This window comes from Acinonyx jubatus, chromosome A3 (genome assembly GCF_027475565.1).
Source record: "Acinonyx jubatus isolate Ajub_Pintada_27869175 chromosome A3, VMU_Ajub_asm_v1.0, whole genome shotgun sequence".
Taxonomy (NCBI): domain Eukaryota; kingdom Metazoa; phylum Chordata; class Mammalia; order Carnivora; family Felidae; genus Acinonyx; species Acinonyx jubatus.
This window is the reverse complement of record NC_069388.1, coordinates 97609141-97624173: the sequence shown is the minus strand read 5'-3', so window position 1 is coordinate 97624173 and position 15033 is coordinate 97609141. Positions and strand designations below refer to the sequence as shown.

Genomic DNA, 15033 nt, shown 5'->3' with positions numbered 1-15033 from the left:
TGTATTACCATTTTTTGCTTATCATCTGTCGATGGATACTTGGGCTGCATCCAAGTTTTAGCTACTGTGAATAATGCTTCTACGAACATGATGTGCAAATATTCAGTCCTTTTGGGTATATACCTAGAAGTGGAATTGCTGGATCATATATTAATTCTATTTTTAATTTTTTGAGGAATCACTACACTACTGTTTTCCACAATGGCTCTACCATTTTACATTCCCACCAACAGTACACAAGGGTCACAATTTTTCCACATCCTTTCCAATACTTGTTTTCTGTTATTTTGATGGCAGCCATACTAATGGGTATGATGTTTTATTTCATTGTAGTTTTGATTCGTGTTTGACTATGATTGGTGATCTCGAGCATCTTCTCATGCGCTTATTGGCTATTTGTGTATCTTCTTTGGAGAAATGTCTACTAAATTCTTTGCCCATTTTTGAATCAGGTTGTTTGTTTTTTGTTGTTGCTGTTGAGTTTTAAGGAATTCTTTAAATATTCTAGATATTAACCCCTTATCAGGTATATGATTTGCAAATATTTTCTCCTATTCTGTGGGTTGCCTTTTTGCGCTTTTTTTTTTTTTTTGTGATAGTGTCTTTTGACTCATAAAATTTTAAATTTTCATGAAATCCAATTTGTCTGTTCTTTCTTTTGTTACCTGTGCCTTTGGTGTCATATTTAAGACATCATTGCCAAATTCAAGGTCTTGAAGCTTCTGTCCTTTGTTTTCTTCTAAAGTTTTATTGTTTTAGGTCTTACACTTAGGTCTTTTATCCCTTGAGTTAATTTTTATATATGGTATTCGATAAGGGTCCAACTTCATTCTTTTGCATGTGGATATCCTATTTCCCCAGCACCATTTGTTGAAAAGACTGTGCTTTCCCCATTGAATAGTCTTGGCACCCTTGTCAAAAATTATTTGATCACAAATGTGAAGGTTTATTTCTGGACTCTTTATTCTATTCTATTGGTCTCTATGTCTGTCTTTATGCCAGTACTACACTGTTTTGGTTGCTAGAAGTTATACTGACTTCTGCCTTTATCCCATTGTGGTTGGAGAACATACTTTGTATGATATATGCCTTCTAAAACCTATTGATACTCACCTTGTGTTCTAACATATGGTCTTTCCGTGTGGACAGTTAACTTTTCAGGTTTCTTTTTTGTTGTTTTAAAAATGCTTGCTTTGTCATTACTCTTAATTTTCTTATATTTTTGAGACAGTCACATCTATTGGCTTTTTCTAATGTTTGTTTGTAATGTTGCTATGCTTTTTAGTGTATAGAAATTCCTATTCCAAGGTTAGTTAAATGTACAATTTTCCTAGATTTTTCTTCTATTCAGAAACATGGTATCTTTCTCATGTATATTTGTTGGAACCTTTCTATGGCTCTCACACAGGTCTTGTGAGGGCAGTTCTTTTAGTTCTTCATGTTTAGATGCCTGTGTACAAGCACATATCCAGAATGTGTGGAGGGGTGTTCCATGGGATTGCCTAAAGTCTTCCCAATCTATCGCTCCCCAATCTCTAGTCCTTGGCTTTGAAACCTCCGTCATAACACTCATCATCCACTTACCTGAAAGAGGGGCCTCAGGACCTGGGATTTTAGATCATGAGTGTTAAAATTATATGCTACATGACAGACATTCTTTCAAATATGACTTTTGACATAGACATATTCATTGGGTCCTAAGCACATATGAAGTTATTTACTTAATGCTATAGTTAAATAGTTTGGTTCCCTTGCTCAGTGCTAATCATTAATATGGCTTTTCTATTTTATTTCTTGACTTCTTGGTTGGCTAGAAGAGTCCTTAAGTATTTAGTATAGCCAGTCTGGCATCCTTCATATATACATGTTGGCCTGTTCTTGGATTCTGGCTTTTTCTTTCATACAGCTTAGGTCTTCCACCATATCTCAGATGCCAAAACACATTGTTTATTTACATATTTTTTTGTTTTTACAGCAGATGATTTGCAGAGGGCAAGTCTGTATCTTTTGGATGGTGTTTTCTATCCTCTATCCTTCAGTATGTTTTTTTCCTCCACATATTTACTCAACCTTTGTTGGTTTTTAATGTTCATTTGTTTTTGAGAGACAGAGAGAGACAGAGTGAGAGAGAGAGAGGCAGAGAGAGGGAGACACAGAATCTGAAGCAGGCTTCAGGCTCTGAGCTGTTAGTACAGAACCTGACACGGGGTCGAACCCACGAACCATGAGATCATGACCTGAGCTGAAGTCGGAAGCTCAACCCACTGAGCCACCCAGGTGGCTCTGTCCCTTTGTTGGTTTTTCCTTTCCATTTATTCAGCTTCTAATGAGAAGAGAGATAACAGAGATATATTTGTGCCTTAGACAGAGACAGTCTATACAGATGGTGCCTGACTTATGCTTATTATTTTCTTGGGAGGCACTTTCTGCCTTGTATCTCCAACTGATATGCACAGGCCAAGGTCCAATTTTCTTTACTAGTTTCTAATAAGCATCTATGTAAGTATAGTTTGCTGGACTGAGGAAGGAATCATTTCTGTCTTTTGTGTAAAGACTCTGTTGATGACAGGCAGAATTATCTAGCCTAAATCAGCTAATCAAAGAAAAGAAATCTGTGGGTTCATACACTGGGAAGGGAACACAAGTCACATGGGCCTCAGGCATGAATGGACCTAATGTTTTCTCTCCTATACATGCTTTGTAGTTTCTCTCATTCTTTCTTATGGCACATGAGTTGCTTCCATGTGGTAGGAGGAATCGGTTGGGTGTCAACGGTAAGGCCACAGACAGCTACACATATATAGTATTCTAGCCAGTGATTCCAAAGGAAAGAGAAAGCCTTCCCCCATCCTAGTATCTATACATACTATGTCTTAGGGAAGAACTCCCTCTCACCCAACATGGTCCATGTACCTGCTCCATGGACCAATTTGAGTGATGAGGTGATGGAGTGCTGCCTTTGGCCAGACCTGAGTCACGTGTCCACTTCTGAAGGTAAGGGGTCTTACCAGAATTTCATGGAATGAGGAAGGGGCTGTTGTCCCAAAGTAAAGAGATGGGAATAAGGCACATAATATCAGAAAAATGGGGAAAGGGAGGCTAGACAGAAAAGCATACCACGGTGTTCACTACCTGCTTGCTGTCTCATTCTCAGTCATTCTGAACCAATGGAAAACACAAAACTATACTCCTAGGTGCGCATTGCCAAGAGTGTTACCTCTACCAACAGTGCTATATTTTTCACAGGATGCAGCAAGTCTTACTATATCCACACTCCCCTCTCCCTTCTTTCACCCCTTGCCCCAGGCCCAACCCCACTCCAGAGCAAACAGTCAGATATAAGTAAATATTAACACTTGGTTTGGTCACTTCTTTTCCTTCCTGAAAGTATAATAATGAAAAACAAGACATTATTGTAACTCTTTGCTGAGTAGCAAAGCAATTTTAATGGTAGAAAATCATGACATAAGGTGTCAGAGCATTGACCTCCTGGAGTATTTTTCTGAGGTTCCATTGTTGTTTTGTGTGGATTCATTGACATCCAGGTAGATCTGGCCCTCTAACACTTGTATGGGCAAAATTTAAGTTGAAAAGGAAGATGATTCCCTTCAGCCTTGTGAGCCAAACCTAGTCCCCTACCTATATAGTATTCCAGAGCTGTACAGGACATACCTTAGTTCATGGCTTTGGTTTATCCACAGATGCCTGACCATGGAAGGTGAATAAACTGGAAAGGTATGTAGTACATAGGTCATGGGGGAGCCTTGAGTGCCATGCTGAGGTACTTGGACTACCCCTGGGGTAATGGTGGGGCATCATAAGGTCTTAGAGAAATTATCCAGTTTGCTCTTTGGGCTTACTGTTAGGATCTGGTACTGTGACCTTGATGAACCACACTTTTAAAGAACACTGTTTTATTGGCTTTTGATGTTTGTTACTATACTTTTGTAACTTAATCATCTGTGGATCCATAAGTTTTTGTGTAATATCATCCAGATTTGTTCAGCATGGGGGGAGAAGGACGAAAGAGAAAGGACTCTCTGGATCATCATCCAAAGTCCCATGTTAAAGTGGACTAGCAGGTAGATATGGAGTAGGCAGAAGGCCAGGAAATGAGGGAGGTGGCCAGTAACAGGGAAGAAAAGACGATGATCTTAGGATTTTGTGAATGATCCAGAGGGAACAGGCTAAATTGGAATCGAATGCCGAAATTGGGGTGAAACATTTACTTTGTTTATTTAAGGATATTATCATTTACAGAACTAGTGAGGTGATTATTGATGTTTCAAGTTTATATATACAATATTAAAACGTATTTTAAGTTAAAAGCCACATACCTGGAAAACTAGGTTGGCATTTTCATGCATTCCAAATATTTCTGGATCATCTATTAAAGGCAGATTTTCAATGTAGTCTTTAAACTCTTGTAGGGTATCAGCCAATGGTGCAAAATAGATGCCTGTTTATTGAAAACACAGAAGGCAAATCTATTTCAAATAGACAAGCTTTGTACCACCAAGTTTGGTCCTTTTCTGCCTGTTCAGATGGTGGCTATAATCAACTTCCTTCCACAGAAAAGGGGATTGTTTTTCCCACCCTCCTTCCTTTCATTACTGTGCCTCGTCCTCTCCCTTTTCTCGGGGCCTTGAGCATGTGATTAGTGTCCTAACATTTCTGGGTGACCTCCAGAACCTTTCAAGAATCTGGGAATCCAGGGGTGTGCTGCTGAAAGCCATGCCTTATGAAGGGCTCCAAATGTATATAACTTTGAAAATACGTTTAGACCAAATACAACCCACTTTAGAACAAACAATTCAAAGTGACATTTTTGTGCTTTCACTGCCAAACTAGTTTTGGAGGTGGTCCAGCAGGGGGATGGGGCGGGTGGGCGTGAGGACTGGACACCGAGAGCTCCTAGATGGAAAACTGAAAGATGCTGTTGATGACTTCTTAGAAAGGTCCTTTCCATAATATTGAAAAGTCATTCACCTGATTCAGAATATTTGTAATCCTCTTCTAATGTTTCAGGAGAAAAAAACCTTTTTAAGACAGTCCGAAGGCATCTTTGATCCCAGGTGTCTGTAACTCTACCACCATATGTAATTTCACCTGAAAAGGAGGTTGCATTTTAAAACATATTATTTTTCATTGATATGCATATACCCAAATTCTAACAGGTGTGTTTATATATACATTTATTTGGAACTGAAAGTGAAAAAAGCATGTCAGAGTTTCCTTCCACTACTCCCCCAAAAGAGAATAAAATTCGATTTTTAAAAAGCAGGAAAAAACCTAGTAAATGTACCCTAGCTTAATTATTTTGCTTTCCCTAAATAACCAAAACCAAAGTCACTGAGCTTTATTTACATATTTCTTCCTTCTTCCTTTTTTTTTCCCCCTAAAATATTGATTTTGGGTCTTACCCCATCATGGATCATAGTATTCTAAAACATGTACACTTTCCGTGAAATAGTGCTTCTTTTCAAGGCCAGTAAATAAATGGAACCAAAACATTTACAACAAGGCATTCAAACTGTATACATACTTTATCATACTTTAATACTTTAATACTTTAAATATACTTTAATACTTTAATACTTTAATAATAAATTATATAATTTATATAAATTATATAATTATAATTATAATTAAAAATCATAAAATCCACATAAAAACTTACATGTATAATTCAGCAATTTTTAGTAAACCTGCAATGTTGTGTGCAACTGTCACCTCAATCTAATTTTGGAACATCTGTTTCATCCCCCAAAAGAAATCTTGTGCCTCTTTTCCGTCACTCCCACTTTTACCCCTGTTCCATGCAACTACTTTCTGTCTGTATAGATTTGTTTTTCTGGAAATTTCGTGTAAATGGAATCATACAATGCAGTATTTTTGTGTCTGACCTCTTTTACTTATCAGAGTGTCTGAGGGTTATCTGTGTTGCAGTATGTATCAGTACTTTATTCCTTTTTATGGCTGGTTGTTACATTGTATGGACATGCCACATTGTTTATCCATTCACCAGTTGATAGACGTTCAAGTTGTTTCCACTTTTTGGCTATTATGAAACAATACTGCTATAAACATTTGTGTACAAGTTTTGGCGTGGGCCATTTTTCATTCATATACCTAGGAGTAGAATTTCTGGGTCATATGGTAATTCTATTTAAAATTTTTTCCAAAGTAGTGGCACCATTTTACATTGCCACCAGCAACATATGAGGGTTCCAACTTCTCCAACATTGTCACCAATGCTTGCTAGTTTTGTTTGTTTCATTTTTAAATTATAGCCATCCTAGTAGGTGTTAAGTCGTATCTCATTATGGCTTTAATTTTCTTTTCCTTAATGACTGTCATTTCACATGCTTATTGGGCATTTGGAAATCTTCTTTGGTGAAATGTGTATTCAAGTCTTTTTCCCATTTTTATATTGGATGATTTTTCTTTTCACTGTTGAGTTGTAAGTGTTCTTTTATATACTTTGTATACAAGTGCCTTAACAGACATGATTTGCAAATAGTTTCCCTCAGTATGTGACTTGCCTTTTCATTTTTTTTAAACTTTGTTTTTAACGTCTCTTCATTTTTGAGAGAGAGAGAGAGAGACAGAGAGAGAGAATGTGAAGCAGGCTCCAGGCTCTGAGCTGTCAGCACAGAGCCCAACACAGGGCTTGAACTCACGAGCCATGAGATCATGACCTGAGCTGAAGTTGAATGCTTAACTGAGCCACCCAGATGCCCCTTGCCTTTTCACTTTCTTGACGGTGTTTGTTGAAAGTGTAAAGGTATTAAATATTGATGAAGAGGATTTATTTTTTCAAATTCTTATTATTTTCTTTATTGCTTGTATTTTTTTGTGTCATATCTAATAAGTAATTGCCTAACCCAAAGTCACAAAGATTTGCTTTGCTCTTTGGTTTCAGCTCTTACGTCCATCATTTTGAATTAATTATTGTGTATCATATGAGATAAGGATCCAAATTCATCCTTTTGCAGATGGATACCTAACAGTCCCAGCATCATTTATTGAACAAATTATCTTTCCTGCATTGAGCTGCCCCGATGCCTTTGTTGAAAGTAAGCTGGCCATCAACATAAGGTCAACTAACTAGTACCATTTTGTAAGCAGTGTTGGCCCCACTGGAGTGCTGGCATGCTGCAGGCAGGAGTATACAGTAGCCCCCTAATTCCAAGACCACTCCTTTGGGTCCACTCTGAGGATGGGTCCACATTCATTTTCACTATTGTTTCACTGCCCTCTATTTCCAAGGTTTATTTGCCTTTCCCAGCTCTAGATCACCTGATACCTCTCTGTCCTTCCCCATTTCCCTTACTCACCAGTGAAGACCACCCATTCCCATTTTGCCCCTTTTCAGAGTGCTCTTCTTCCCCCACTCCCCAGGGCAAATCATTTCTTCATTGCTCAGGCTTGGCACTAAGGTTCCATGTGGCCACAATTAATTTCTGCTAAAAATTGTAATTCCTGAAATGTATTTTCCTTTTTCACAAGTGTACCTGAATCAACTGGTCAAGCAGTATTCAGATTTTTTTGAATTTAAGAGCACAGACTCTGGAGGCTAGACTGCCTGGATTTCAATCTTGGCTCCACCATTTATAAACTGTGTGCCTCAATTTCCTCATGTATAAAATAGGGATATAACAGTCCTCACCTCATAGGGTTGTTGTGAGGATTAAATCTACTAATTCTTGGGAAGTGCTTAACACAGTACTTGGCATGCATCAAGAGAGTATGTTTTTGCTATTATTATTTGGGAAAACATCTGCCCATTTTTCATGTGCAAATATCTTCCTGATATTCTTTTCATGGTCTTATCTTCACAAAGGGACTATCACAAGTCATCATTACCACCATCGACTCCCACTGGGGAAGGACACCATCTTCATATGGGCCCTGCCCTGCCCATGTGGGCATACTGACCAGTAATGTAAATCAATGCATCCCAGGGAATATTTCCTTCTTGACAATAAAGGTTGAGGTTCAGCAAAGCACATTCCCTGTCACTGTCATTAAATTCATAGCAGATATTCCAACCAAGAGGGCCAAACTTTTTTCTCTCCTAGAACGGAAAATGAAAATGGTCTTACCTAAAATTCGATAAAGTTAATTTTGTGTAAAATATTGAGAAATAAAAGGTTTCTATTGCAGTTGGGCATTTTCATTCTGTAAAAATAGTTAAGATCATGCAGTTCAACTTCATCTAGGCTTTCAGTTTGGCTTTCACCAAACATGGAGGGCATCTATCCCTCTAGTCCTGGCTCCTCTCCAAAATTTCCAAAAGAAAATTTGACATCACTGGAAATGTAATAGACCTGTCAAAAGGAAATTTGTCCTTCATGGTAAAATAAAATGTTTCCCCATCAAAATAGGGAAAAAAATACACTAATCATCCATCAGGTAGACAGAGTGACTCCCTGATGTTTTAAGGAATCTCTCACCTAGGCTTTTAGTCATGTCACCATGTGCTGATTACATACTGACTTCTCTGCAGGGGCAGGGACATTTTTTTTTTTTTAAACTGGTACACAGAATCATAATCCTTGTTTCATGATTTCACATGGTCGTTATCTCCCTATCCCACCTTAATTTCTTAACTCTGCTGATTATACCAGAGGTCTCATATTTCCTCCTCTTGACCTCAAAATTTCCCTAAGTCTTAAGCTACCTCTCCATCTCAGCTGTCTTTGTTTGTACAACAAGGACCTCACACCTGGAGCCCCTAGTCCCAGCCTCTTGGATCTCCTCTAGGACCTTGTTTACTTACTTATCTCATATCTTGCATCTTTAATCTTTGTTTTTTCTTTACAGAATCTTTCTCTGTAGACCATACACAGTTGAAACCCAGGCAGCCAATCTAACAAAGACACCATTTAGAGATATGTAGTTGAAAAGTCAGAATTTAAGTGCAGGGTCACGGGATGGACACCAGACCACAGCAGTGAAGTATGAGCAGACGGAAGCAGAAAGCAGTACTGAGTTAAAGGTCATCTTTCAGGGGACTTGGGGCTCTGATCACAGGGAAGATGTAAGGGTGGTCAGCCCACTCAAACAGGAATAGGTGAGAGTGAAACACACTGTAAGAAAAACAATGACTGACATGATATGTGTGTGCAGAGAAGGAATAATAAAAATCCTGAAGTTTTGAGTGTAGGCGACTGAGAGATGGGACCACTAATTTCAGGAGGAGAGTGTGGAGGGGAAGCAGATTTGGGAGTGAGGCATAGCTGAGGAGATCAATTTTGTGCTTTTGAGTTTGACCTTGTGCATCTACTCAGGTGATGGCATCCCTTAGATCAGAGTAGAGCTGGGAGGTGCAGCTGTGAGAGGCTGAGGTGAGGGGAGCACAGAGATCTGCCACTGAGTGAAAACAACTTGGGTTCAGACATGGAACGGGGCCTCAGCGCTTCATAATGTCACCTGTTAGCTTTCATGTAATTCCTACTTTTTACTTATTTATTTATTAACATAATGCACTTTCTTGTTTCTATTGAAAAGCAAAATTGAGTGTACCTGAATAATTGCATGGAAGAAACAAATGCCAAATATTATTTGTCTCCATTTTCTTCCGAGTATATTTTCTTCAAAAAACGAAGGTGTCATTTCAGTAAATGCTCGTCTGATATTTGCACGTAAACCTTTTGGAGGCTCATTGGTTACCTGAATTTGGACACATATGTGGCACAAAGGGTGATTTTATAGATTTACATTATTTATGAATAATACTTATAGACTGAAGCCATGGAAGGATGGAGATAACTGATGCCCAAGGTGCATTCCTGGCATTCCTGCTCTGTGTCTTGCTCAGCCTCAGTCTCTGGAAAGTAGGGCCTGGTGGGGTCTTCAGACCTACAGTGGGTAAAACATCTCCACCAGAACCTCATACTATTTTCATTTGGAGTTCATTTTTCTAAATATGGGCCAGAAAGTATGCTCAGGCCTTCTGCATTGGATTTTCCACTCATCTCAACATACTGCAGTCCTTGATGACATGGGACAGGGAAGGAAGAGGCATCTCTTGTTCCTGAGCGATCATTCATATGCAGGGGCTTCCCATATGTTGGAAACTTCCAGCACTGAAATCCAGCAGCCATACTACCCATAGGCCTTCCTTCTCTCAAATGCTGAAACATTCTGTTAACTCTGGGAGGGGACCCATTCTCACCATTCTGAATCTTTGACATTTTCTTATAGAGCTGAATGGTCAACAGACTAGGGCACACAAGGGTGGCAGTGTCTTGGGAAATCGTTTCCCTGCATGCTATCAGGTACAGGGATACTGACTTGCTCCTCCCCACCTTGGCCACATGGACTTTGACGTGGTCCTACACATGGGGACTGGGTTCCCTGGACGCACTTGGGAACACTCTGAGGCCATTTTGTGCCGTTCCAACCATGCGCATACATTACCTTGACAGAATTTTGGAGAACTGTAACAGGAAATGTACTACTAGGCATGGAACTTAAAAAAAGTCGAAAAGTGTCCTTGATGATAATGTCTGTTTAAAACAAAGATAAAACAACAAAAAAGGAAAATGCTTAAATTATAATAATACTTTTATATAACAAATACTTATCATGGCAAAAAGACTAGTTTAAGTATTTTATGTTGTAAAATGTTCTAAAATGGAGCTGGGGGGAATCTTTATAGAACCCTTTTTTAAAAAAATTATTTATTATTATTTTTTTAAATTTACATTCAAGTTAGTTAGCATATAGTGCAACAGTGATTTCAGGAGTAGATTCCTTAATGCCCCTGACCCGTTTAGCCCATCCACCCCCCCACAACTCCTCCAGCAACCCTGTTTGTTCTCTATATTTAAGAGTCTCTTCTGTTTTGTCCCCCTCTCTGTTTTTATATTATTTTTGCTTCCCTTCCCTTATGTTCACCTGTTTTGTATCTTAAAGTCCTCATATGAGTGAAGTCATATATTTGTCCTTCTCTGACTAATTTCGCTTAGCATGATACCCTCTTGTTCCATCCATGTAGTTGCAAATGGCATGATTTCATTCTTCTTGATTGTCGAGTAATACTCCATTGTATATATATACCACATTTTCTTTATCCATTCATCCATCGATGGACATTTGGGCTCTTTCCATACTTTGACTATTGTTGCTATTGCTGCTATAAACATTGGGGTACACGTGCCCCTTCGAAATAGCACACCTGTATCCCTTGGATAAATACCTAGTAGTGCAATTGCTGGGTCATAGGGGACCCTATGTTTTTTTAATTTTTGGGGGGAACCTCCATACTGTTTTCCAGAGTAGCTGCACCAGTTTGCATTCCTACCAGCAATGCAAAGGAGATCCTCTTTCTCTGTAACCTCGCCAACATCTGTTTTTTCCTGAATTGTTAATGTTAGCCATTCTGACAGGTGTGAGGTGGTATCTCATTGTGGTTTTGATTTGTATTTCCCTGATGATGAGTGATGTTGAGCATTTTTTCATGGGTCGGTTGGCCATCTGGATGTCTTCTTTGGAGAAATGTCTATTCGTGTCTTTTGCCCATTTCTTCACTGGATTATTTGTTTTTTGGGTGTTGAGTTTGATAAGTTCTTTATAGATTTTGGATACTAACCCTTTATCTGATATGTCATTTGCAAATATCTTCTCCCATTCCGTTGGTTGCCTTTTAGTTTTGCTGATTGTTTCCTTCACTACCCACAAGCCTTTTATTTTGATGAGGTCCCAATAGTTCATTTTTGCTTTTGTTTCTCTTGCCTCCGGAGATGTGTTGAGTAAGAAGTTGCTGTGGCCAAGGTCAAAGAGGCTTTTGCCTGCTTTCTCCTTGAGGATTTTGATGGCTTCCTGTCTTATGTTTAAGTCTTTCATTCTTTTTGAGTTTATTTTTGATTATAGTGTAAGAAAGTGGTCCAGGTTCATTTTTGCTTTTAATTTCCTTGCCTTTGGAGATGTGTTGAGCAAGAAATTGCTGCAGCTGAGGTCACAGAGGTTGTTGCCTGCTTTCCCCTCGAGAATTTTGATGGCTTCTTGTCTTACATTTAGATCTTTGATCCATTTTGAGTTTATTTTTGGGTGTGGTGTAAGAAAATGGTCCAGGTTCATTTTTATGCATGTTGCTGTCCAGTTTTCTCAGCACCACTTGCTGAAGAGACTGTCTTTATTCCATTGGATATTCTTTCCTGCTTTGTCAAAGATTATTTGGCCATACATTTGTGGGTCCGTTTCTGGGTTCTCTATTCTGTTCCATTGATTTGAGTGTCTGTTTTTGTGCCATATAGAAAGCTCTTAATACATAAGAGTTTGGCAATCTAGACACTGGCACATTTGAGTAAAGAAATTAAGGATACATTAATTTTCAATACTTGTTGGAGATTTTAAGGGCTTTCCCTCTGAAATGCAGAAAATTTTCTTTTTTTTATAATTATAATTTTATTTAATGTCTCCAACGTTCATTTTGAATTAATTTTTTAAATTTCTTTAAAAATTTGCATCCAAATTAGTTAGGATATAGTGCAACAATGATTTCAGAAATAGATTCCTTAGTACCTATCACCCATTTAGCCCATGTCCTCTCCCACAACCCCTCCAGTAACCCTCAGTTTTTTCTCCATATTTATGAGTCTCTTCTGTTTTGTCTCCCTTCCTGTTTTCATATGATTTTTGTTTCCCTTCCCTTATGTTCATCTGTTTTTTCTCTTAAAGTCCTCATATGAGTGAAGTCATATGATTTTTGCCTTTCTCTGACTGACTAATTTCACTTGGCATAATACCCTCCAGTTCCATCCATGTAGTTGCAAATGGCAAGATTTCATTCTTTTTGATTGCCAAATAATATTCCATTGTGTATATATACCACATCTTCTTTATCCATTCATCCATCGATGAATTTGGGCTCTTTCCATACTTTGACTATTGTTGCTATTGCTGTTACAAACATGGGGGTGCATGTGTCCCTTCGAAAGAGCATACTTGAATCCCTTGGATAAATGCCTAGCAGTGCAATTGCTGGGTCATAGGGTAGTTCTATTTTTAGTTTTTTGAGGAACCTCCACACTGTTTTCTAGAGTGGCTGCCCCAGCTTGCATTCCCATCAACAACCTAGCATTTTCTTCTTAATTATAATCCTGATCACCAGCAACCCCTGAACAGTGGTGAATTCCTTCTGGTCATTTTTCTTTAATTACTTAAATGGAAATAAGGCGAAGACCACTTTTATTTGTATTGCAAAAGGGTGAAAAGAGTGAATATTCTGGGTGGTGGATGTGCAGGATTCTTTATCCTTGCTGGAGGCAGCCTACAGAGGTAAGGAGCAGGAACTGGAAGTGAGGGGTCCTTAGGGGAAGGCTGCTAAGTCTTGGCTTTGTGGTAGTATCCTGTGTAGGCTGGCCAGTCTCTAAAGGAAGAGCTTTTCACTTTAATAGGCAGCAGTAAGTAAAGTCACTTATAAGACTGGCTGCATAGCTCTCACCTTCTCAGACAGCTTCCCAGAAAGCTTCTGTGGTTGGGCACAAAGGAAGACCAGAGAGAAAGTGCTCTGGATATCCTAGGTTGATAGGGTGGCCTCCTGACAGAGTGGTAAAGTAGGGCTCATCCTGCTTATTACCAATCATACAGTTCCTGAGGTTTCAATTATTTTTATTATTTTTTAAAAAGTTTATTTATTTATTTTGAGAGAGATGGATAGAGACAGAGAAACCCAAGCAGGCTCTGCACTGTCAGCATGGAGCCTGACCTGGGGCTCGATCCCATGACTGTGAGATCATGACCTGAACAATAAAGTTCCTCTTTATCCCAAACTCTATCTTCTGCGTTATATTTTGGCTCCAAAAGTGGAGGTTGGTTTTTGACAACATGGCTAGGAGGCACACATGAAGGTTAGTAGGCATAGGAGTTACAGAGAATAATAAATGGTAAAACACGACTCTAAGGGGGTTGTGGCAATTTGAATCTGTTCCTTAACTTCTCTCATTCTTTAGTGAAAGATTTAATTTACTTTCTTTGTCCTAAGTCCATTTTTCTATTTCTTTTATCATGCCTCTGTGAATCTATTCTGAACTCAAACGGCCTCCATAGAAGGTAACATGAAACAGAAATGGTCCAGTGGATCATGCCCCCAACTTGGAGTCTGAAGATTTTTTTTCAAATCTGGACTGTGTAATTTAAGTAACCTCTCTAGATTTCAAATTTCTCCTCTTTAATATGGGGAAATACAATGCCTACAATAAAAAAATTCTTGTAAGATTGGATTCAACAAAGATGACTACATAAAAACAGTATTATTATGCAAATTATATGTGTTTGACATACTTGGATCTGTGAAGGTTTTAATTAGTTCTTCCATTGCCAACATCCAAGAAACAGCAAGATGGCAGTTCTGCAAAAACACCCAGTTTCCTGATTTCATCGCATCTTTGATCATTCTTTCAGCAATGGGTCCTTGTCCTTGCCCCAGTGAAATTGATTGCACCCTGAATTCAACAACAAAAAATGCTGTTTTATGTTATTTTTAGGTAATGAGATTATGAAGAAATGTAAATTTAGTAGATTCTTGCCTAAAATATGCACACATTACAAATCCTCATTCTAGTAGATGTGCAAATATTTTTCTCTTATTTTCTTGTTTTTAAAAACTTTTCTACTGTAACACATACGGAAAAGTCCAAAAAACAATAAATAGCTCTATGAATGATCACAGATGAACACCTGTGGTTGAGAACACAAGTTTGCCAACATCCCAGGGACATCTGTCTCATGCCCCTTTCCATTCCAATCATTTTCCCTTCCTCCTTCCCAAAGGTACACGTTATCCTGATTTCCAACACTATAGATCAGTTTTTAAATTAAAAAAAAATTTTTTTTAATTTGAAGTCTCACATCCATACAGAAAAAGAACGTGATCATTAGTGTATGGCCTAATGAATTCTCCCAAAGTGAATGTACAGTTGTACCACCACCAGGACAAAAAAAAAGAGCATTACCACCACCCTCCCAATCAATATCCTTCCTCATTCTCAAAGGTGAAAACTACTTTGAATTCTAACACCA

At 38.5% G+C, this 15033-nt stretch overlaps 1 protein-coding gene across 3 annotated transcripts in view; it reads right to left on the bottom strand.

Moving 5' to 3' along the window:
• DNAH6 (dynein axonemal heavy chain 6) overlaps positions 1 to 15033 on the bottom strand; it is a 245633-nt gene that overhangs the window by 19383 nt on the left and 211217 nt on the right. For all 3 annotated transcript variants that reach the window (XM_053200826.1, XM_015075839.3, XM_053200827.1), the window contains 6 exons: positions 14296 to 14456; positions 10429 to 10517; positions 9532 to 9678; positions 7942 to 8080; positions 4990 to 5109; positions 4338 to 4459 (listed from right to left, as the gene is read on the bottom strand). In XM_053200826.1, coding sequence (XP_053056801.1) covers positions 4338 to 4459; positions 4990 to 5109; positions 7942 to 8080; positions 9532 to 9678; positions 10429 to 10517; positions 14296 to 14456 — 778 coding nt within the window. The remainder of the gene's footprint in view (positions 1 to 4337; positions 4460 to 4989; positions 5110 to 7941; positions 8081 to 9531; positions 9679 to 10428; positions 10518 to 14295; positions 14457 to 15033) is intronic.